This window comes from Ambystoma mexicanum, chromosome 2p (genome assembly GCF_040938575.1).
Source record: "Ambystoma mexicanum isolate Mex_15411 chromosome 2p, UKY_AmexF1_1, whole genome shotgun sequence".
Lineage (NCBI taxonomy): Eukaryota > Metazoa > Chordata > Amphibia > Caudata > Ambystomatidae > Ambystoma > Ambystoma mexicanum.
Genome location: NC_090923.1, coordinates 1,079,126,244 through 1,079,151,811, shown reverse-complemented (window position 1 = coordinate 1,079,151,811; position 25,568 = coordinate 1,079,126,244). Strand labels below are relative to the sequence as shown.

General features: G+C 48.6%; 1 protein-coding gene across 1 annotated transcript in view; it reads right to left on the bottom strand.

Annotated features, from left to right (window-relative positions):
- PYGM (glycogen phosphorylase, muscle associated) overlaps positions 1–25,568 on the bottom strand; it is a 311,215-nt gene that overhangs the window by 109,034 nt on the left and 176,613 nt on the right. The window contains exons 9-10 of the mRNA XM_069645036.1: positions 21,750–21,842; positions 21,254–21,400 (exon numbers count right to left, since the gene is read on the bottom strand). Coding sequence (XP_069501137.1) covers positions 21,254–21,400; positions 21,750–21,842 — 240 coding nt within the window. The remainder of the gene's footprint in view (positions 1–21,253; positions 21,401–21,749; positions 21,843–25,568) is intronic.

Sequence of the window (25,568 nt, the reverse complement as noted above, 5' to 3'; positions counted from 1 at the left end):
TTCTGCCACACAGGAGCACAAGGCTATTGTGAGCAAGTACATGAAGAGAGAAAGTAGTAAGACGTCTATGTTCCTTCCACCCAGAGCGGGGAGGTAGGGATGGCACATGTGAATCTAAGCAGATACAATCATCAGAAATGCTGTTACGGTGAGTAATGCATGTCTCCTTATGCTTGTTAATCTGCTTAGAATCACATGCTGTGCATAGACTAGAGAGTAGTACCCAGAGTTGGAGGTGGGTTGTGAGAAGGAACAGTAGAGAAAAGGAGTCTTAGTACTGCTTGTCCCACCTGAGAATCGGACCTAGAATGAGTGTCTAGGCAATAGTGTTTTGTAAAGGTATGTACAGAACTCCATGTTGCCGCTTTGCAAATGGACTCTAGGGGAACATTTGCAATGAATGCTATGGAAGCCCCAGTGCCCAGAGTAGAGTGTGCTCTAGGCTTGAAGGGCAGTTCTCTCTTAGCAAGAGCGTAACATAGTGTGATGCATTTGACAATCCACCTTTAGATAGCAGATTTAGAGACAGGATCCCCTTCTCTATCAACTGCCACTGAAACGAAAAACTGGTTTGTTTTCCTCGGTGGTTTAGTTCTTTCCAGGTAGAACATGACTGCCCAGCGCACATCTAGTGTGTGTAGGCTTCTTTCAGCCATGCTAGTGGGGTTCTGGAAAAAAGTAGGTAGTTCGATCGATTGGTTGACATGGAACTTCAAGATTAATTTAGGCTCAAACCTGGGGTTAGTGCACAGAACTACCTTATCCCTGTGGACCGTCACAAACGGGCCTAGAACTGAAAGGGCCTGTAGTTCAGTAACCATTCTGATAGAAGGCCATCTTGTAAGTAAGATCTTTTAGATTTGCTTTATGCATTGGCTCAAAGGGAGATCCCATGAGTCTGGTTAAAACCACATTTAGATCCCATCCAGGAGCTGGGTGAGAAATGGGAGGATAAATCCTCTTATCCCCTTCCATAAAAGCTTTAATCACCAGTATTTTCCACCACAACACCTTTTGTTGTGACGTGGTGTATGCTGAAAGAGCAGCCAGATTAATCTTTAGGGAATTGAATACCAACCCTGTGTCTAACAAATGTGTTAGGTACAGCACCATGTGTATGGGTGAGCAATCTATGGGATTGACGCCCTTGGTTTTGCACCAGATGGCAAACCGTTTCCATTTGCTGGCATAGCAATAACGGGTGTTAGGTTTTCTAGCTTCCCTGAGAATATCCATGCATCTCTGTGGGAGCTGAAGGGGTCCAAACTCTATGACCTCAGGAGCCAGGCCGCTAAATTCAGAGTTTGTGGGCAGGGGTGTAGGGTCTCCCCCCTGTCCTGAGACATGTTTTACAGGCAGGGTAGTTTCACTGGTGGGGAGAGGGACATTTCCATTAGATGTGCGAACCAGGGTTGGCAGGGCTACCAATAATCATGGTGACTGGTTCCTGGTGCATCTTGTGCACTATCTTGTTGAGTAGGGGAGTTGGGGGGGTGGGTGGGGGAGCATAAACAAATTTCCCTGACCATGTTATCCAAAGACCATTCCCCTTTCAGCGGTTCTGGGGGTACCTGGAGGCATAGTCTTGGCATTGGGCGTTCTCCTGTGTAGCGAACAGGTCTATCTCTGGGAAGCCCCATTCTGCGAAGACGTTGGACATGATTGTCTTCGTGCAGACGCCATTTGTATTCTACGGGCAGTGGTAAATCCCTGATGACCACATCCGCTAGAAGATTGAGTTCTCCTGGAACGTGTTGTGACAGTAGGAACATCTTGTGTTTGAGAACCCACATCCAAATGGTCTGGGACAGCTTGGATATCCCTGAAGAGTGTCTGCCGCCTTGTTTGTTCAGGTAATACATGGCTGTGGTTCTGTCTGTTGTAGTTGCGTTTGAAAGGCTTTCAGTGCCTTGAATACTGCTAATAGCTCCAGTAGATCTATATGGTTGGATGCTACCTGTGGGGACCACACTCCATGTGCTGTCTGCTGAAGCAGGTGAGCCCTCCCCGCCCCCCAACCCATGAGAGATGAGTCTGTCGTGAGAGTGGCTTCCACTGCAGAGGTGGTGAAGGTTTTCATCTTCAAAGGGTTTTCCCTTGACCACCACGGTAGAGAAAGAGGGCTGGTGAGACAACTACCAGATCTTCCCATTGTCCGCTGGCCTGACACCACTGGCTGTTGAGCCACTCTTGCATGGGTTGCATGCGCAACTACGCATGGTGAACCAAGTATATGCATGACGCCATCATCCCTAGCAAATGCATGGCTTTGCGTACCTTCACCTCCCGACTGGCTACACATGGAGGGATCTGAAAAAGCATATTCTGAAGCCTCTCGGAGGGGAAGACGAGGCCGTCCTTCGTCCAGATAAGAGCCCCCAGAAATTGTTTTTTGTGACTGGGGACTAGACTGGACTTTGTCGTTGATGGAGAATCCCAGACGGAACAGAAGGTCTACGGTATTCTGGGTGTTCAAAAAGCATGTATCGTAAGGGTCCCCTGTTAGGAGCCAGTCGTCGAGGGAAGGGTAAACGGGGACAGACAGTCTGCGCAGGTGTGCTGCTACTACTGCCAGGAGCTTTGTAAACACCCTTGGCGCCCAGGCGATGCCGAAGGGGAGCACTTTGAATTCGTAATGCCCGTCCTGTATCATGAACCTTAGATATTTCCTGTGCGCTGGCAACATTGAAATATGATGGTATGCATCTTTCATGGCCAATGTTGTCATGTGGTCCCCCTGTTTCAACAGTGGGATCACCTCCTGTAGTGTTACCATACAAAACATTCGAAGTTTAATAAATTTGTTCGCTGGGCGCAGGTCTAGAACAGGGCGGATGGTGAGATCCTTTTTGGGTACAAGGAAGTACACTGAATAAATACCTTTGTTTACCTGAAGAATAGGGACGGCTTCTATGGCGTCCTTTCCCGGCAGCGCTTCCACCTCTTGATTCAGGATCTGTAGATGGTCCGGTGAGAGGCGCCATGAGCGCAGTGGTCTGAACTGTGGTGGTCGGGCGAATTCCACACAGTACCCGTGGGCGACCATCTTTATAACCCACTGGTCTGAAGTTATACCCTCCCATGCCTTGAGGAAAGATGTTAAACGCCCCCTGACCGTGGCAACATGGGAGGGGCCTGGATCTGATGGTCATTTCTGACCAGAGGCTGCGGCTCCTCTGGGATTGGGGCCTCTACCTCTGCCATTGCTGCGTCGTTGACCCCTTGGTGGGCAGTAGGCGGGGCTTACTGATGTTTGTCCAGAGTTATAGTTTCCCGTGCTGTATTTGTTCTGATTTGCACGGGACTGCCCTCGAAAGGACCGAGGAGAACCACCACCCCTTTTGGGGACGGGGGGGAGTTTTTGAGTTAACTGTTGCAATGACTTAAGAGTCTCGTGCTCTTTCTTGGCCATCTCCAGGGCATCATCGACCGCTTTCCCGAAGAGGTTGGTCTCTTCGATGTGTATGTTGATAAGCGCGTCCTGTGTTTCAGGCTTGAAGCCCGAATTACGAAGCTAATCGTGCTGCTTGAGTAAAGTGCCCTGAACCAGAGACCTGCCTGCTGTCACAGCGGTGTCCAGGATGTTTTTGATGATATTCTAGTTTACCTGCCTATCTTCGGCCACAATGGTAAGAAGCCTGGACCCGACGGGTTCAGGAACCTCCAGGAGACCTTCCTGTACCAGGTTCCATGGAGCGTCTGCATAACTCACCAGCAACGTGGTGTTATTCGCTATGCGTGTGGTGTATGCAGCTGCTGAGGTAACACGCTTACCTAGGGCGTACAACCTCTTGGATTCTTTATCCGGAGGTTCCTCCCCCGTAGCAAGGGGTACTCCTGCCCGTTTTCTGTTGGTAGTCACTACCAGGGAGTCGGGGTGGCATGGTTTTGAATATATTTAGGGTCCGAAGGGGCTGGCCAAAATAGCTTCTCCATTCTTGGGTTTGAGCTGGCGTTACCAGGGAGGGGGCCAATCGTCTTTTGACAGAATTCAGGAGCGGAATGCCTCCGCTTGAGGGGGGTTTCTCCTTGAGAATGTCCTCCACAAAGTCTTGCTCAGGTACCGCCTCTAGAGCAGTGATCTGAAAAGGATCTGCTGCCTTCTTTAAGATGGCATTGAAGGCCATTTGGGCATCTACAGGCGAGGCCTGGCGAGCCGGGATGGACAGAGGAGCATCCAGGCACAGAACATCAGTGTCCTGATCTTGCGTGGGGAGCGTCCATGGTTCAGTTTCCACATGCTGGGTTTCCTCCCAGTTGTCCATGGCATTCGCCTGGTCCTCATTGTAATCTTCTTCTTCACTGTAGATGTCCTGATAAGTATCCATCTGGACAACGTCCTCATGATGGACAGGGACTAAGGGCTGAGAGTCCAGTTTTCTTGGATACGTGGAGCTGCTTTAAGAATAGGTTCTCCACGAGATATCTTAGGGGAAGGATGTTCAGAAAAGGATAATCCCTTCAAGACAATCCATATACCCATCAAATTTCTCCCTTGTCCACTTAGAGGAACCAGAAGGGCCCACGGGTGGGAAAACGTCTTCTTCCGCCCCTTGGCGTTGAAATATGTCTCTGAGGGTGTTGGAAAGAGGCTCATGACTGTCCTCGTAGGTTTCCCAAGAATCAGGGCACCATGGCGCATCTTTCGACTTGTCCGCGGCCTGCCCCATGCGTTTCGACATGGTAGGTACCAGGCCAACCGCCGAAGTAATTCTCACGATACTGTGTTCAATCTCTGCCGATTCGACGTGAGTTAACAGGTCCGAAGGTCTATCGGTAGATCTACCATCTACCGCGGCAGTACAGGGCCTAGCGGTAGATTTTTCGGCTGGAGGCCTAGTTGTAGGCTTTGGGCCTACCGGGCCTTTAGGGACAACCGGAGACTTCGAAAGCGTGCGCTTTGGTGTGTAACCCGATTTAGGGGTAGCGCCCTTGTCTTTTGGAATGCCCAGTGCAAGACGCTGCTGCGGATGTGGGGAAGGCTGTTGATCTGCACGATCAGAGGAATCCGCCGAAATTATAGACAGTCCTGTTGCGCTTTCACCTTTTTCAACATACTCGTCGAAATCGGTGGTGAGGTTGTGTGTTTTAGTGTGATGTGGTCTTTGTACACCCCAGTCGCCGGGTGTTGTCCCTGAAGCAAGACTTGCGTCAGGCCTTAAAGGGTCGGGGGATGGGCGTGGCAGACCTAGAAGTGTCCGCCTCAAGGTCTATAACATCCGCTACAGACGTTTGGTCATCGGTGGTGCCCCCGTCACTTTTGGCAGGTGTGGCAGTGGGGTAAGAGGGTTCCGCCCGCGACATACCATACGCAGCCCACCGCTTAACACAGCGCTCCTTAAGGGTCTTAGGCTGAAGGAGCTTACAAGCCGCTGTAACGCTCACCTGATTCCCATAGAGGCGCCGGTCTTGACTGGGCGTATACCGTATCTTCAAAGGTGATGTGTAACACACGGCTGGCTCTTTGGGCTGGACCTCTGTGCACTGTATGTCTGGCTCGAAGGGTAAGATGTCTGCAGATAGAAAATGTGGGATTAATGAACTGGGTTATTGAATGTCTCTCTCTTCTTCCCTTTCTCTTCTCCTGTAGAACCCCAAAGGTTAACGCTCTCACCTTAGGTAAGTGAACGCCGTGCTCTCCATCTGCCTCGAGGCAGGGTGCTGTAACCAGTTTCTTCACTGGATAAGGGGAGCAGGCCTCTTGACTTCAGAGGACTGCTGTCCGTCGTTTACTGCACGAACGGTAAGTTTCGAGTAATTCTAATGTCTTTAAAGTCTTTAGTAATGATGTCTCTTGTTTTGCAGGGTTCCGGCGATGGCGGATGGCGGGCTGAAGTGAGTTGAAGATGGAGCCCGTGTGATGAATAGAAGCGCCTGGAAGCACGTAAGTAAGCGCTTGTTGCCTGCTTCACGATGCGCTCTTACTGTCTTTTTATGTTGCAGGTACAAGTTCGGGGCGGCTGCAGGGTGCCGGAATACCCACTGGGTTAGATGTGGAAAGGAGTGATGGCACGTGAGTATTAAAGTTCCCCAATGTCTTTAAACGCACCTTGTTTTGTCTTTCAGATGCGGGGTGCAGCGCCGAAGGCCTCCGGAGCGTGCAAAGAGTTGGTAAGCTTTTGTCTTTCAGATGCCGGAATGCAGTGTGAAGACCTCCGGAGCGCACGAAGAGTAGGTAAGCCTTTGTCTTTCAGATGCCGGAATGCAGTGTGAAGACCTCCGGAGCGCACGAAGAGTAGGTAAGCCTTTGTCTTTCAGATGCCGGAATGCAGCGCGAGGCGTTGGTGACAGCCGATGGACCAGGTAAGTGAAGAGCTGTCACTGAAGACCGTAATGCTAACCTGTTCTTTCTTGTCTTTATAGGTGTTGCTGAAGACTGGATTCAGAATGGTAAGCCTTTTTCCTTAGGCCCAGGATCAGATGCAGAAGACACGATGAGCGTTCTGCTGCTGAGGATGCAGAATAACGCAAAGCAAGATTCATCCATCGGGTGTGGTTTAAATAGCCTCCTGTAGTGCTTAGGTGTCTCCTTCCACAGCCACGCCTAGGTAAGAAAAGAGTTCCTGCTTTCCAGAAGAGTTCCAGTGTTCTGAATCTAGGGAGTGGCTCCTGCCCCACCCAACAGGAAAAGTAGTTCCAAACAGAAGAGGATCAGAGACTCAACTGGCAGGCAAGTAAGCAGCATGGTCTGCTGCAGGTAAGTCCACCCAAGCATTATGAGCCCGGCGCTTCCAGCGCTGGGACTGGGCATATTTATGAGCCTGGTGCCACTGGCGCCAGGACTGGGTCCAAAAGGTCCCAATTGGGACTGGTTGGCACTCGGAACCTGGGTTATGGATCTGCTTCCAAGGGAGTTGGGAAAACCCTGACCTTTTGGAAGCAGAGATCATGACAGCCGCACATCGCTTCTCGTCATGATCTAAGGGGAGACAAGAATTACACCTTCAGTGCTAGTCTTTCCATGGGTATCTGATGCTACACTTAGGGCAGAACCTAAATTGAGTCCTTTCCATAGCAAAATGTGTCAACAAAGATGACCAGACCTAGAGGGCAAAGGGGGGGGGGAGAGGAAAGACATAACAAAAGATATGGCCAACCCAAGCCCACCCCACTCTCCCTACTGTGTAGGCCGGCCAGAAGACCCGGCCACGTGGATGCCTGAGCTGCCGGATCTTAGGCGCTGAAATCCACCACCGTAGAAACTCCATGCAGTCTTCATCGAAGTTCTTTCTTGCCGTCGAAGTGACTTAAGGGGGGAAAATAACCGACAATGTCGGCCTAAAGATAAACAATGTCTCTTACGTAAGAGCTCCGCTATAGAGCGACCAGTTATCTGGGTCGGAAAAAAACAATCTGAGGGACCTCGGCGCTTGAGGGATTTTGGGTACACTACACGTCACGATAGGGATAGTGTTACAGACACACCTATGCAGATGTCCCCCTTCGGTCCCCGAAAGACAATATGCAATACTCTGCGGTTACCACTGGATGTCGGACCATATGCACAGCATGTGATTCTAAGCAGATTAACAAGCATCAGAAATATATATTTCTGAGGCTTGTGGAATCTGCTTAGATAACATGCTGTGTATAGGTCGACATCTAGCAGAAGCTGCAGAGTATTACAGTTGTTTTCGAAACTCGAAAAGGGACATCGAATAGGGCATGCCAGTAATACTATCCCTAGTGTAACGTCCCCTGTACCCATGATCCCTCACACGTGTAGGTCCCTCAGATTGTTTTTTTCGCCATACTAGTCGGACGCATGTGTGCAGAGTTCCTATGGGCGTAAAGCCTTATCTATATTTCAATTACCGCTAGAACTCTTCCTATCCTTTGTTCACCCGACTCCGAATAACGACGCCGGTGATGATCGGAGAGACTTCTGTCGAAGACTGCTGCGACTAACCCCAGGACTTGGAAGGCCACATTGGGCCTCGGCCCAGTCAGGAGGGAGAGTGGGGGGGGAGGTCATACATATATATAGATATTCCCCTTTTTTCCTACATATATTCACCCTGCTGCCACCTTATGGAGAGTACTCCATTTAAATTCTGCCCCAAGTGTAACAAGAAGTTTCCCTGGGTAGATAAACATACTGTTTGCAATTTGTGTCTCCCTCGAGACCACTTTGAGGCATCTTGTAAGGCCTGTAGGCTTTTCAAACCGAAAAACCATAAAGGACCACTCCACGAAGCGCTGGGCCTACTACGCCAGGCAGCTCGAGGCCATGGACGTAGAGGGTGCTTTCAGCGATGGCAGCAACACAGCCGAATCGGATGTTGGGGGTGACAGGGCTGCTTCAGCTACCCAGGTGCAGATCCCAGACCCCGTAGGACTGCCCGGCAGCCATGTTGTGGGGACCACAACTGGCGGCAAAAGCGCAACACGAACATCCACCACCAAGCACACTAGCCCCAGCCGAGACTGGGCACGCGTGTCGAGCATCGGCAACGGTCAGCACCTAGAGACCGTTCCACCGAGTTCTTGTCTTCTGGGCGGTCCCGATAGCGGTTGCCGCACAACTAGGCCCACCAGTCCTCGGACGGAAAAAAGGTGTCCATCAAACCGCTACAGACACCCGGTTGTCCGTTGACGACACCGTGTCTCAACCCACTACCGAAACTAGACTCTCCACGTACAACCCTACACCTGGAATTTGATGCTCGTCGGATCACGCCGCCGAAAGTCGACGCAATGCGTCGGACCAAGCGGAAATCCTCCAAAAGTCTAGCAAGACCACTTCTAGCCATGGGGGTGGGAGGGTATACATCTCAAAAAGTCATCTAAAGATACCCACACTTCTAAAGAGAAGCATAGGGAGGACAAGGCTGCTATAAAATAAAAATAAAAAAACAACATCAGTCAGCCCCCAAGACCAAAGTTATACCTCCCACAGATGAGGACATTGGCCTTAACACTGAGCCTGTGATTATACCAAGCTCCAAGGAATGGAGCGCTCAGGACATACAGGGTAATGAAAAGGATGACCTTTATGGCAAATTTTTATGAAAGTGATCCTAACTATTTTCAGAGTTATAAGAGCACCCCTCCCACCTCAGCTCCTTCTGGTTCCAGGGCCACTCCTGTCTCTCCTCAACCCCCTCCTAAGAGGGCTCGCTCTGATACTCCCCTTCAGGACTTCGTAATAGACCCCTTTGTAGTGCAGCCTTATGACCCAAGTTCTTACCATTAAGAACCTGACCCACAATTCGAGGAGGGACCCTCCTATTAATGATTCACCAGTCGATAACCAGCCTCTCCTTAATGAGGTGTTGGCTAAGGCTGCTGAACACTTCCAAATAGACACAGGAAGTTCAGGAGGACAGATTTCGCAGAACAAAAAGGGCAGTAATGCAGTCCATCCCTTTACTAAAATCAGTCCAGCGCAGAATTCTACCTTCCTTGCAAACACCCAACCTTGCACGTGCAGTAAATCCACGTGTTGAAAATTTATTTTTCCCTGCACCCTCTGTATATCAGGGGACAACTAAAGCCAAATTCCCTAGTCGATTCAACCACTAGAAAGAGGGCAGGAACCCCACTTGCTTCCTCGGAGGCTCCTCCAGATAAAGGAAGCAAAAAGATCTATGGTCTAGGGAGGAAGGTTGCTTCATCTGCAGCTTATCAGGTTAGGCTAGCCAACAGTGCCACCTTCTTAGCAAGCTATAATTGCCATAAGTGAGAGGAAGTAACTGCATTGCTTTCCTCCTCTGCACTTGAACCCTTAAAGTTCCAGTTAGCGCAAGTAGCAGCTGAGGGAAGAGCAGTGTCGGGCTGTCTCCTGAAGACCAACTTCGACGCAGCTGATGATGCCGGTAGAATAAAACACTGAGGGCACGATCATTAAGAGGCATGCATGGTTAAGACAGTCAGGAGTCAAACCAGAAACTCAGGTGACCCTGATAGACATGCCGTTCGAGCCGAATGTATTATTCGGCAAAGCCGTCAAAGATGCACTCAAAATGGCGCAAGAGGAGTATGACACATTGAAATCACTTGGTCAACTCACCATCAAACCCTCTGGACAGAGGGGAAATGCAAATCTTTGCCGCTTTCGAGGCCGGAATTGCCAACGCGGGTCAAACTATAGACAAAACCATGGCTCATCGTGGGGGAATTGCCAGTTACAATCTTCCCAGGGCTACCCAAGAGGGCAGCGCAGAGGTCGTGGGCGGGGAAGAGGCAGCCCCGTTAGAGGTGGTACGCCACCTACCAAACATTGACACTCCGTTCCAGGTCCCCTCCCGTGCATCCCCCAGTAGGGGGGGGGCGCATTACCAACTTCACCCACGCATGGGAGTGGATCACCTCGGACAGATGGGTGCTTCCACAGTGTCTTCAGACTATTGCATCGAGTTACTACAGCGCCCCCACGACCATCCTCCAAGACAGAAAGTACACTCGCAGGAACACCAGAAAATCCTTCTCGAAGAGATCGCAACTTTGCTATCAAAGGACACCATCGAGGTCGTCCCGGAGCATCAGGTAAACAAGGGTATTTATTCAACCTACTTCCTTGTGCCAAAGAAAGATCTCACAATGTGCCCAGTATTAGATTTGCAACCTGCAAACAAGTATGTCAAGCCACAAATGTTCTGCATGACTACGCTACAAGAGGTAATCCCCCTACTAAAAAAGGGGGATTACATGGCAACACTTGATATGAAAGATGCCTATTTTCATATTTCAATGTTCCCAGCGCACAGAAGATTCTTGCATTTCAAGATAGCGAACCAGCACTACCAATTCAAGGTGCTGCCCTTCGGAACAGCCTCGGCTCCAAGGGTAGTCGCCAAGGTACTGGCGGTAGTGGCAGCGCACCTGCGCAGGGAGGCAATCCCAGTGTACCCTTACCTGGACGACAGGCTCATTACAGGGGAGTCCCCCCTAATTTGCAGACAAAACATCCAAAGAACCATCAACCTCCCCTTTCAATTGGGTTTCTCCATCAACGAGAAAAAGTCAAGCCTCGTGCCAAACACCTGCAAACAGTTCCTAGTAGCTGTCCTAAATACTCAAGAGGGGTTGGCCTTTCCGTCAGAGGCAAGAATTCGAAATGTGTTGCTACAAATTCCTCAATACCAAGCCGGTGGCCAAGTAAGGGTGCGCAAAGCTATGCGTTTGCTAGGCATGATGGCGTCTTGCATTTACCTGGTTCCCCACGTGCCCCTGCGCCTGCAACCCATGCAGGAGTGGTTGGCAAAACAGTTGTCTCAAGCAAGTGGTCAGTGGGACGATCTAGTGGTCATTTCGCCAACACTAGTACAGAATCTTCGCTGGTGGACAAGAGAGAATCTAACGAGAGGAAAACCCTTCTACGACTCAGAGGTTCAGGCCATCCTCACAACAGACACCTCCTTAACAGGGTGGGGAGCTCACTACCTCCACCACATAGCTCAGGGTCTGTGGTCTCGCAAGATTGCTCAGAACCACATCAATCTGCTGGCACTTCTAGCAGTATTCAGAGCGCTTCGGGCATTCGAACACCTCTTATGGAACCAGTCAGTGCAGATCCTTACAGACAGAACTGCCAAGTTTTACATAAACAAGCAGGGGGGCACTCGTTCTCTAAATCTGGTCAAGCTTGCCCAACAAATTTGGAAATGGGCACTCAAACGGAAGATTTACCTGTCAGCCCAACATGTTCCAGGGGAACTTAACTCACTAGCAGACTCTCTGAGCAGAGATCCCCTTCCAGAGGAACACGAATGGCGACTACACAAAGATGTCGTAGAACACCTCTTCTCTCAGTGAGGTTTGCCCACAATAGACCTATTCCCCACAAGCGAAAACAGTCAATGCCCAGACTTCACGTTCAGGTTCCACCAGCCAGGCTCCAAGAGGAACGCCCTATGGATGAACTGGTCAGGGACATTTGGCTGCGCTTTCCCACCAACCCCTCTAATGAGGAAGGTGGTCAACAAAATACACAAGGAACCAATGACACTTATCCTAGTTGCTCCTAAGTGGTCGAGACAACCATGGTATCCACAGCTGCTAACTGGCGATGTGCGATCCCATCAAACTCCCGTGCCAGTACAACCTACTCACCCAGCACGAGGGGCTAACAGTGCACCCACACCCGCACTCAATGAACTTGGCAGCATAGCTCCTGAAGTCATAGAGTTCGGGCATCTCAACCTGCCACAGATGTATGGATATCTTGAAAGAATCAAGAAAACCAAACATTAAAAACAAGTCACCCTATAGAATGTACTCCATCACACATTCTAACTTATATGCTCCATTTGCTAGGTGCAGGGTTAGTATTTAACTCCCTAAAGGTCCACCTGGTGGTTTTGTCAGCCTACACGACCTCTCACATTAAGGTCTCATGGTGGAAAGTACCAGTCATCAAAGCTTTTATGGAAGGAGCAAAGAGCCTCCACCCTCCAATTTCTAACCCGCCGCCAGGGTGGGACCTCAATGTGGTACTCGCTAAGCTCATGGGACCCCCTTTCGAGCCTATGCACAAGTCTAGTCTCAAACACCTGAATTATAAAACTGCCTTCTTAGAAGCTATCACTTCCATAAATTGGGTCAGTGAAATTCAAGCTTTTGTAAGTGCAGGATCCCTTCTTTGTTGTACACAAAGACAAGATGGTTTTACGTACTCACCCTAGGTTCTCACCTAAATTCATTTCCAAATTTCATGTAAACCAGTCAATTGAGCTACCTGCTTTCTTCCAGGAACCCAAAAGCTCAGCTGAGGTAAAACGCCTAGGTGAGGAGAGCAGTCCTCTACTACGTAGACAAGACCAGACCGCTAAGAAAAACAGATCAACCGTTTGTCTCCATAGTGCTGGGCGGAAAAGGTGACCGCATCTCTAAGAATGCCATCTTTAGGTGGATAGTCAGATGTATCCAACTGTGCTATTCCCTATAAAATAAGACACTGCCTTTTACGCCCAGGGCTCACTCCACAAGAGGTACTGGAGCCACTCTGGCTTTCATTGCAAATGTCCCTTTAGACAGTATTTGCAAGTCAGCTACATGGAGCTCTATACATACTTTTACTCAGCACGACTGCATTGACACCCATTCCAAGACAGATACACAAGTGGGACAAACGGTTCCAAGACATTTATTCACTCATAAACCTTCTCACATCCCACCTCCTCTTCCACTGCTCGCTAATCTAAGCACTGCATGTGATCTAAGCAGATTCCACAAGTCTCAGAAGGGATACATTATTCACCGTAATCGTATTTCTGATGCTTGTATCTGCTTAGATTCACACGCGACCCACCCTTCCTCCCCTCGAAAAGAGAAGGCACATGGATGCTTATGATCGTGTCCATCATATCTGCTTGGATACAACTGTACTCACGCTACACCTCATGCCAGAAAAATACTATCTGAGGGATCTACACGCGTGAGGGATCATGGGTACAGGGGACGTCACACTAGGGATAGTATTACTGGCACGCCCTATTCGCCGTCCCTTTTCGAGAGAGTCATCCTCTCCTCTCCTCTCGGCCAAACCACTCCCTCCTCCCATCTGGGTCTGCAGCGCATCCAATAACTCGGCTGAACTTTTCAAAATCTGCAGGAAACTAGCCAACCGCTCCACAGTCTCCTCCTCCCCTTCTCCTTCCCAGGCCCTCTGCAATGCACTGGCCTCACACTTTGCCACCAAAACTCAGGACATTCTGACCACCCTTTCTACACTCCCTCACAACCCATCCCACAATCCCCCCTCCACACCACCTTCCTTCCGCCCACACACCACCTCCACCACTCCCTCTCTTCTAAACAGGTCTCCCCTTGCTCATCCAGGACCATCAAGGATAACATTGGCTCTCTTGCGCCTGCTCTCAGTGATTTCTACAACCACTCATCACGGGATCTTCCCCCTTAAGCACTCCCTTGTGCGACCATTCCTGAAAACAAAACTTCCTCTGACCCTACCTGCCCTGCCAGCTATCGCCCTATCTCCATCACCTCCTTCCTGGGAAAGATACTTGAGAAGCTGGCCTTGCCCCAACTGAACTCTCGCACTTGGTGACGACCTCCACAACCATCAATCTGGATTACGAGAATACAGAGGCACAGAAACTGCTCTTCTGAACACTGATGAATGAAGAGCTGCTTGCATTTCTGGACTCCAGCTCCCCATCTGTCCTTATCCTTCTCGATCTCTCCTCTGCATTTGACACAGTAACCCATTCCATCCTCATACAGCGGCTCCACAATACACTTGGTATCTCGGAACGGGCACTGAATTGGCTGTCCTCTTTCCTCACTAACCGCTCTTCCCAAGTCATCCTGGGCCCCCTCTCCTCTACTATTTCCAGCTCCACCTATAGTGTCCCCCAGGGCTCTATACTCTGCCCCTGCCTCTATAACCTCTACCTTGCTCTCCTTGCACTCCTCATCTCCCCCAACTTCCAGTGTTACGAAGAATACACACAGCTCCGTCACACTCCCTGCTGACTCTATTGCATCTTCCATCATCCCTAACTGCCTATCTGCCATGCAGTCCTGGTGCACCTCCAGTGATCTTTGCCTCAATGCCTGGAAAACAGATCCTTCCCATTGGGACTCTTGCTCCCTCCTTCCCCTCACTCTGGCCTTCCTCCTTGGACTCTCCCCCTGCACCTTCAACTGAAGCCAGAAACCTTGGAGTCATCTTTGACAAGAAGTCCAACTATCAGCGCTTCCTTCTCAAAGGAATTCTACCTTTTCTCGCTTTCCCTCAGGAGGCTCAATGTGACTCAAGCCCTGGTTCTCTAGACTGACTACTGTAACAGCCTCCTCCCGAATCTTCCTTCTTCCACTCCACAACGCCTCCAGCTCATCCAGAATAAGGCAGCAAGACTTATCCTTGAGCTGAAACCCAGGGACCGCATCTCTCCTGCACTAAAAAGTCTTCACTGGCTCCCGGTTGCTGCACGGATTAAATTCAAATCCCTCTGCATCATCCACAAGGCTGACTACAGGGTCCACACTATCTTCAACTTTATCTGACTAAATACTCTCCCTCTAGACCACTTCGCTCCTCTGACACCAACTCTGTGTGCAAAGGTTTTTGTAAACAGAGGGCAGGGGGTCGCTCACTATCCTCTGCGGGCTCCCTCCTTTGGAATAGCCTCCCCCTCACCGTTGAACAAGATCTTCTCAAATTCCAGAAGCTCCTTAAGACTTTACTCTTTTCCTCCTCCTTCTCTCCTCTGCTAATCCCACAGTTGCTGAATCGGTGTCCTTGGCCCTTATGCATCTTCGGGGACTTCACCTCCCACACCGATTCTTCCCAGCTCCTGTCTACCCACAGCACTTTGCATCGGCACACCCTACACCTCCCGCGGCCCTAAGCCACGTAGCACAACATTCCTATCACTTCATCCACGGCTCACCAACAAGCTTCAACTCCCCAGCACTTACCCCCCCCTCCTCTTCGCTCTTCCTCTCTGCACTTGCACATTCTGAATACTCAAAGGCTTAGTAGGTTTGTCCCTCTCGCTCTTCCGCCTCCACTCCTATATTGTGTTGTAATGTATTTCCCACCCTCCCTCCCTGCCCTGTGGATGCTTTGAAACAGTATATTCTTATTGTATAAGCACCTAACAAACAAACAAATAAATAGTAGCCAAACGCAGTGAAAAACTAACCGCTACCACCAGCTTATCTTTAGGCACATTTAAAAGTAACCAGAAATCCCTTTGAGTGTAGTCTATGGTCATACAAAAGAAATCCCATTGCACTACATTGGACGATGCATTGTGCAATGGTAAAAAGTTATTCAAACAGATAACAAAAATAAAAAAAGATTAAGGGAAACAGTTTCCCAGTATTGAAAAGTCTGAATGACTAGTCAGTTTCCCCACAACATATGAGCAAAAGGCCACTGGAGTGAAGCTGAAGGCTTCACTTCACTACAAAAAGTCAGGACAAAGTGCAAAAGCAAAACGTTTGGGGGGGAGAGGGGGGGGTCCATAAAATATGGGGGGGGGGGAGTTGCTCCAACAGAACACTTTCCTAACCAGGTGATAGGTAAGGACAGAAAGGAGATAGGAAAAGAACAGAAAGGAGATAGGAAATCTAACAGGACTAGGATTAGGACAGCACTCTCAAGAATGAGGGAGACATTGGATAAAGAGGAAGACTGCAAAGTCTCAGGGCTAGATCAAAAGTTGCTCGCCTTTAACAATGATTCCAGAGCATTAGGGTCCATCATTTCACATTCAACCCTCCAACCGTCTGCTTTAATCCACAATTTTGACATTACGGTTTGCCACGCTGTTAGCAAAATGGCCTCTTGCAGGCCCAATGTGAAGCCTTGGAAAACACGTTCAGGTTGTGAACTACTAGTAACTAACGCTTTCTTCTCCAGTATGGCATCTTTTACAGGTTTACCCAAAACTGTTCTTTTTTACGAGCAGCAGAACAGATTTGGACGAACAATGGCCAACCAGGAGGAGGAAAAAACAAAATCGCCAGCTGTGAGCATCCTCCCAATAATGAGCATTCGAAATAGCACTGGAATTTCATTTCACTTTCTCGTGAAGAATAAACTAGGTTGTGCTTTGATTGCAAAGAGGGCCTTTGGCAAAGCACCACTTTCTGCAAACTGTATTGGCTCAGGCATGTTGCAACATACGAGGTTTGACTCAACTCAAGTTGTTTGTGCGATGGGGATATTATGGCGCTAGAAACATGCACCCCTCAAAGCATTGTTTGAATTAAAGAAGTGAGCCTCTTATTCTCGGACATGTTATTCGGGCAGATATCCTGAGTCAAAGGATCTGGTAGAGAAACCAACCTCCAAAAATCTGCAGCTGTCCAATATTTTTCACCACCTTTCCCAACGTTCAGGGCCAGGATAAATCGTACTTTTTGGTGCTACGATCAACAATGATTAGTATTGCTCCACATCAGTCTATAAATGTTCAGCCACCAAGCCCTCCTTTATATTTCAGTGTTACAGACACTGCCACAGCGCAAAGGAGCAATAGCGATTGCAGAGGCTACATAGGTACTGGGCCACCTATCAGAGAACATCAGTTTGTGTACAGTAAAAGCGGCCAGAGCAAAGAAGGACACAAAGAAGATTGCAGCCCCCTTTGAAAGTGGTCAAACCTAGTGTAGCATGGTCTTCACTATTACAAAGTAGTTCTTAATCAACAGATGAGAAAACGCCAAATGAAAAATCTCGCCGTGAAGAATAAATATCATCATTCCATGCATGTATGGGTCAGATATTACAAGTAACTAAATCATGAAGCCAAGCGAGCTGAGGCAATTAGCCATCTCTTGATAAGCTTTCCATCGCTGCAGAACACATTTTGCAATGATGGACAAATGGACCGAACTCATTAGCAGAATGTTAGCTTTAAAGCATGCCAACTAAAAATCTCACTTTGAATTACTTGCCAGCGCCAAAAGCACCAAGGGCCCTGTGAATGAAGAACCATGAGATGATGCTCCGAATGTGGGGTAGCATCGGAAATCCGGGAAGCAAGAATGCCTTCCACATCATAAAGCAAAATGTCTCTTTTAAAGATAACTTCGGTTATTCCATCTTTTCTGATTTTATGAGCATGTATACAGGGATGTATTCTTTTAGGGATGCAGGTGAAGGAACACAATGCACCTCGAGTAGGATGAAACCAGAGTCAGACTGGCTGCTGAAAGTTGGGGAGGGTCCCTTCAGCTCTTCCCTCTTCCAACATAAGGATAAGGGCTGGAGGAGGAGGAGGAGGAGGAGTAGTAGTAGTAGTAGTAGTAGTAGTAGTAGTAGTAGTAGTAGTAGTAGTAGTATATCAAGTTCAAAAGCAATTACCAGTAAAACTAGTTTCAAGCTGCCTAATTAAAACAAAATACGAACAAACTATATTAAAACAGCAGCATCAAACATCACATTACCACACAGGATTCAATGTTTATGGTACTTTCAAAAGGGACCTTTAATATTGTTTTAGACGATGAAGCTCTTTTGTACAGTACTTTTTCCCCCCCCAACATCAATTAGTAGGTTATTCCATAAACTGAAGCCGAGGACCCACTTGCCACCCAAGGTTGTTTTGTGGGGGTTTTCCCACCACAACCAGATTTTCAAGATTAGATTTGAGTGAACGATTGGTTGATAGGCTTTCGACATATCGGATAATCAGGCACGATTCTGTGCACTATTTTCCAGATTTCAGTGAGGAACCGTTCCTTGATTGCACCCTCAATCTCTTGACAGCTGAGCTCTTGACAAGTCTGGGAGATGTGGTCATATTTTCTCATGCCAAATATTGTGCCAATTGCTCCATTTTGTACTGCTTGTAGTTTAACGTTTAGTTTCTTTGAGATACCATGATAAATTGACAAGCAGTATGCACTCTGGAAAACGCTATTGCCTGGACTAGAACTCAGATGGTCTGTGTCGAGTATGCCTGCATCTACTGATTTTATATAGGTGGGCTACTTTAACTACCACCTCCACCTGTGGTGCAAACGTTAGTGGACTATCAAATAGCACACCTACATTTCGTAACATTGTAATTGGAGCTGGTGGACTCCCAAATAGGTAGGCCATGGAAATGGAACAACCGATTCCATTCCTCTGCCTAACAGGCGAACTTCTGTCTGATCTCCAATTTAATCATAAACAGTTATCCTGCTTCCACTGCTGTATAACGATCCGTTACCTCCCTGCCTCTGCTAGGATATCCATGAAGGTCAATCAGAATGTGTGTGCCATCTGCATATAGTTGACACTCAAACCCATATTTCTCTATCACTAGAGCCAGATAGAACATGAACACATTGAAAAGTAAGCAAGACAATCCAGGGCCCTGAGGATAGATGGTTATAGGCAGAGACAAAATTTACAATTTTTACTCGCTTCTTAGATTCCAACCATTGCAGCAGTGAATCTGTGATATTCATCACTGTATTCAAACCATTGAATTTAGATATCATGATTCGCAGTGTCAAACGCTGCAGAGAGATCTAATCAAATCAAAGCTACTGGGTTGCCGTAATCTCAGAGTTCCAGGAGTTTCTCCAGAATTCATAGAAGTTATTTCTGTACAATGCATAGGGTGAAAAACGGTTGTACACTACCTAAAAAGGACCCCTTTTTCCAGGAAGTGGCTTATTTTCCATAATTGTACTCAAAAACAGAATGTTGGATATTGGCCTAAAGTTTATAGGATCGGCTGGGTCCATATGGGCCTTTTTCAACAGTGGTGAGACTGGAGCCCCTTTCAATTGGCCTTATCCCTCTTTGAGGGTGCATTAGATCATCGCACTTAGACCATAGGTTTTACTATCTTGCAGTCATAAAATGCTACACAGTACATGCAGTTGTCAAATTAAATCTGTTTGTTTCTAAGTGTTTTGTTCATGTAATTAACATTACAGCCATGCAGGGGCTCACCATTACTTTACATGTGCAAGTATATTGTTCCATGCTGCAAGGAGTTTACCATTCTAGACAAAATACATAATTGTTACTTGTGCATGAGGAGATCCACTGGGAGTTGTCACAGCCCAGCATGCCAGGGCTAATTCTTTCCTTTTTAAATAAATTAAGTTGTTCCCCACAGTTTCAAGCACTTTGGCTCCCCGGAATTGGGTGCCTTGCTCATATATGGGCTGAGCCAAACGTTTCCCAATGAGCTCAAATCAGAGAGGCGCACATCGACAGTGTTGCTTTTATTGTACATTAGGTGGGCATTGAGATAAGATTAGCAAAAAAGAGGAGTCTAAACCGCATTACACAAATAGGTTATTTTCTTGCTAAGTGTGTATCTTATTTAACAGAATTTGCCAGAAAGGAAACAGGAGGGGCAAAATGTGTGCAAAAGAGTTTTAGCTGCATGCGATTCAGTACAAAATACCAAATAGAAAATGAACATCGACTAACTCCATCCCCTTCACCAACTTGCCACAAATGCCATAGCCCTTGCCCAACCCCTTAATATAATACTGGTTTATATTATTTGGCTGAATTTATTTGGTCAAATAAAAATTGGTTGAATTTTATTTTACAGCTAAATGTGGAAGCAGGCCCACGCAGATTACCTCAACTACAGTCCAGCACCCCTTCTATAAACCTAATCCCAACACACCATCCATTTACTGACAGTAACATAATGCAGTACAAAAAAAGAGACCGATGTATTTGACCAAATTGGTGAATACACACATCCCCACCTTAACCTTACCCTAACTGCAACTCTTACATTTACCCTAATGCATTTTCTACCCTAACACCTAGGTTTATCCTACCCCCTAGCATATGCCAACATCACCAGCCCTCTCCAACCTCCATCTGCCTTTCTTTAGCATTTAACCTTTGATCCATTAGCTCTAGACTAACCATAAATGCTACCCTAACACCAACTATCCTAACCGCTAATCAACCCCCACTTCAACAGCCCTCTCACAACTACCCTAGCTCTTCCCTAATTCTACCCAAAATCTTTACTATAACCCCTATCCTTACCCTAGCCCGTATCCTAACCCTAAACAAGGCAATCACAAGACCACTAAACCTTCCTTAATCATAATACTTACCCCAGCAGCACTGCATTTTTCCTACTTTTCAGATGCATTTTTTACTACTTTATTTGCATGCTGACCTTTTCTCTGCAGAGGTATTCGGACCACAATTGCTTAACAGACTACATTTTTGTTGGCAACATTTTCAATGGATACCCTCATTCTGAGATTGGTTGTACTGTAATCTGATGGTAATTCCGTTACCCCCAATTATGGCAGCAATGGAATTACTTCCACGTTTGTCACTCTGCCAAACCATTAGTTTGGGGTTAAAGTCCAGGAGTTACTTCCAGCCAAGAGCTAGAGGTAAATTCTCCACTTTAACACCAAAACCTGGGGGAATTTCCACTGGCAGTAGTAGCACCTGTTGTAATTTGTTCAAATTCTCCATGGAGTGCTGTGGACTCAACAAATGGGTTCCAACACCGCCACTGGTAATCTACAGTAATTTTGATGGACCGAGCAGTAGTATTCAGTAATCAAGTTTGAGTTACCAGCAAACTCACGATGCCCAACTAATGCTTTGATCAGTTAATTATGCATGTCACACAAAAAGCTCATATTTCGGTTTGGCAAAGGAACAGGTCGGTGATGGGGAAGAGAGGGTCACAGTGAACCAAAAATACAACAACAATTTGGTGGGCCATCAAATAACAGAACCTGTATACCAAGCACACTACTCATACCATCATGTTACACAATTGTGGGTTGAAGATGGTTTCTTACCACTACTGCTTATATCTAGATGACTCACCGTGAGGTGCCGCTGGTTTATCTCATAGATGATAGACAAATGGCGTGGCAGCAAGTTCTCCAGGAGATGGACAGGCCAGCGCTCCAGTGCCTCTGGCAGCACTGTGTGGTTGGTATAGGCACAAGTCTTCACTGTGACTTCCCAGGCCTGAGGAACATAGAAAGGTGAGCATGTGTTATCATTGGGGAGGGAGAAGGGGACCAAGGTAGGACAGGGGTAAGAGGGAAAGTGGCAAAGCAGGACAGGATATGAGTGGTTGGTAGAGGAGTGGAATCATAGCAAGCTGTGATTATGGTTGTGCGGGGCAGGTTACAAATTTTGGGAGGGCCACCAAGCAGGAATAATCAGTGGTTTATGCACCATTGGCCTGAAAAGTCTATGCAAGGCGAGATACAGGCTTGCATCATTCAGCAGGGACCAAATGGAATTAGCAGAAACGCTACAAGAGTCAGACCACTATCATCACTGCAATGATGGGTGGGATGAATCTGCTTACCTTGTCCCAATCCACTTTCTCAATGTCCACTAGGATCCTCATGAGTTCAGGGATGGCCAGAGATGGGTGGGTGTCATTCAGCTGAATAGCCACCTGCAAAAGGAGATTAGGAGTCACACATACAGCACCAATCAATTTGAGCACTCATAGACCTTTAATGCTCCTACACAGAATTCTGTACAACCAATGCTTCCCCCACCTCACCCAATCCCAGCAGGGCCAGAGCTCCCCTCACATCTGACCCCAGCAAGCTCAGCGCTTCCCCCTCACCCAATACCAGCCGGGCCAGTGCCCCCCCCGCCCAATCCCAGCAGGGCCAGCACTTCCCCCTACCCCCTCACCCAATCCAGCAGTGCCAGCACCACACCCCTCCATCCAATCCTAGCAGGGACAGCACCCCCCTGCCCCACCCAATCCCAGCATACCCAACAGTTTTCCATTTTACAGAGACATATTGCATCACACATTCTCCTCCTTAAAATGGTAAGCATCTTTGGGTAGTCCTGGATGGAGCACATTCCACAAGGGGAAAAGTAGCCAAAAATTAGCATTCGAGAAATTATAAAATTACTCACCATATTGACTTACATATTCCTAATGCATAGTCCCTTTTCCTCCATACTGCATGGTCGTCCCTTGCTAGGGACGTGAAACAGAACCATTTTCACCAGAAAAAGGCCTATACCCCTTTAAATGTATGCACTCTGGGGCATGGCCATGGCAGCATCCACCCCTTGACTCCGCCACCACACCTCAGTCCCCTTTGATGCGTCGGACGGATTAACCGGCTAAGATACATATCTTATTAATGGGGGAAGGATGGAGGGACGTATGGAGGCAAGGGGACTATGGACTAGGAGTACAATAGTCACTACAGTGAGTAACTTAAAATGACTCCCATGTCCCATCCCCTTTCTCCATACTGCATGGGCGATTACAACTGACTGATGCCTAAGGGAGGTGCGATGCTTTGGATCCTAAGAAAACAGCTTCCTCAGGACTGCTTGCCCAAATGCAGCGTCATATCTTGCGCTGCTATCCAAGCAATAATGCTTGCAGAAGACCGATGGAGTGGCCCACGTAGCTCCTCTAATGGTTTGCCACAGCACATGCCTCTGGAAGGCAACCGCCGTCGCTTTGGCCCCAAACTGCATGAGCATGCATGTTTTGTGGAACTTCGTTCTGCTAAGACTTTTAGGCCTCCTGAATGGCCACTACCATCCACCTGGCTATGGAGGCCTTACAGGCTTGGTCCCCTGGATTAGAGCTGCCAAAAGTGAAAAATAAAGCCTCCGTCTTTCAAAGCCCTTTGGTCCTGTCTAGACAGAATTCCAGGGCTCTTCTAACCGCCAGACAGTGCAACACTCTCTCTGCTTTGTCCTTTGGGTTAAGAAAAAAGGTTGGCAACACAACCTCATCATTCAAGTGGAATGAGGAGATGACCTTCAGAGGAAATGCTGGATGGGTACGAAGCACCACCTTGTCTCGATGGAACATGGTATCCGGTTCTGTGGCCATCAGGGCCTGAATTCCAGCCAGGTAGGTCCGGCATGTCTCCACCTGTACTCCTGAGCGTGCCAAATGCACGGAGAAAGATTGCACGCCAGAGGGTCCATCCCTTTGTCCTTGGCCCAGAGGCAAAATCTGGTCCATTTGCTTTTGTATTGCCGTCTGGTGGACTCGCTTCTAGGTTTCTGAATTACTTCCAGGTGGCCTCGTGACAGACGGAGATGTTACATTGTTACTTACTTAGGAACCAAACTGCTAGGGCTAGCTTCTTGGGAGCAGGGTGAACTACCGCCCTCCTATCCCCTGCTGTGAGAGGAGCCTTTGATCATGAATCGGTAGGTTCACTGGACCCTGCACCAGCAGCCATAAGAGGTCTGAGAACCAGGGCCGCTCGGGTCGACTACAATCAGGCTCACGTTGTCAGACTCTGACTTTGCTGAGAACATTGTGAAAGGGGAAATGCATATGTCCTCATCCTGCTCCAAGGGAGGGAGCCTTGCCCCTGACCCTGTGAGGACGCGTATTGCTGACGGTTCGGCTCCGTGGCAAACAGGTCTACGTGGGGCCGGCCCTATCTCCTGAAGATGTTCGCTAGGACTTGTTCCTCTTGCTGCCACTCGTAGTTGTCCACCCAGAGTCTGCTGAGCCAGTCTGCCTCCAGGTTGGACTCGCCCGGCAGATGAATCACAGACAGCCATATGTGGTGTGCAGTGGCCCACTCCCATACCTCTATGGTGAGCCTGTACCGGGCGGCAATCTGGTTCCCCCCCCTGCTTTTTGATGTAGAACATGCACATGGAGCTGTCGGTTTGTAGGCAGACCGCCTGACTGCTTATTAAAGGCAGGATAGCCCGGAGGGGCCAGCTGGAAATGTATGTGATTTTTCCATTCCTCCCTCGTCCATGTGCCAGGCACACTGTGCACGTGTAGGGTGGCTCCCCATCCCTCCATAGATAAATTGGTAGTGACGGTAGACTCTGGAGGTGGTTGCCTGAAAGTCTGCCCCCCCTGAGGTTGGTATCCCGTCTCCACCATAACAGGTCTGGTATGAGGTCTGCTGGGATGGAGACTGCTGCGTCCGGGCAGCCGTCAATTGGTTCCATGAGGCCATGAGGTGCAGCTGTGCCCGCCTCATCCTGAACCTGGTGTAGGGAATCGACAGGATACCGGATGCCAAAATCCCCAGCAGGTGTTTGTACCATCAGGCCGACATTCAATCTGCTTAGGAAATGGCCCATAGCCGCTTTGATGGCTGCTAACTTCTCGTCTGTGGGGAAAATCCTCTGTTTGGGTTCCCACATCAACACTGAGGAAGACCAAGGTTTGTGTGGGCTGCAGTTGAGATTTCTTGTGGTTGATGGAAAACCCCAGATTGTGTAAGGTCTCCATAAGCCTGGAGGCTGATTGCCAAACCCCCCCCCCCCCCTCGGTGATTCCGCCCTGACCAACCAGTCAAGCTTTGGATATAAATGGTGGCCTTCTGATCCGAGCAAGGCTGCTACCGCATTCATCGGCCTTGTGAACACCCATGGGGCCGAGTTGAGCCCAAACGGCAGTACCTTGTACAGAAAATGTAGTCCCATCACTCTGAACCTCAGGAACGACCGGAGGGGCTGCCAGAAGGGGACATGTAAGTATGCATCCTTCAGGTATAGGGAGCATGTCGAGTCTCCCCCACACAGAGACTCCGCTATCAGCGCTGGCGTAACCATCTTGAATCTTTGGAGGCGAAGGGATAGGTTCAGGAAGGACAAATCCAAAACCACACAGGCCAGCCTGGTTCTTTTTCTGCATCCCAAAAATCCGGGAGTAGAACCCTGAGGGCGTGGGGGGAATTCCTCCACTGCCGCACTTTGTACCAGTGAACGGATCTCTGTGAGGAGTGTTGGTGTCCCAATTGAGGGAGGGGAAGGAGGTTCCGCAGGGACCTGGAGACGAAACCTGTGCGAAACCACAGAAAGGATCCAGGGATCCGAAAAAAAAGAGTCTCCCAGGACTGAGTGTGGAGAGCAAGCCTGCCCCCAACTGGAATACTGTGCACCTTGATGGGGCAGTGATTGCTTCTTTGGGGGTCTGAGTCTGGTGCTTGGGAGGGGGACTGAACAAAGCCCTTGTGTGAAGTACGCCGTTTGTGCTTGTGATGGCTGGGGGACTGGTCTGGTTGCCTTGCCTTCTGATCCTGGAATCCCCTGAAACCGCCAAAGGTCCTTCCCCCTGTCAGGCTTGGTCTGGCTCTGTCCAAATGCCCTGGGTGCCAGCTTTGCCAGAATGGCCAGTGATTTGGCTGTTTGGGAACTATTTTTCTTTTTG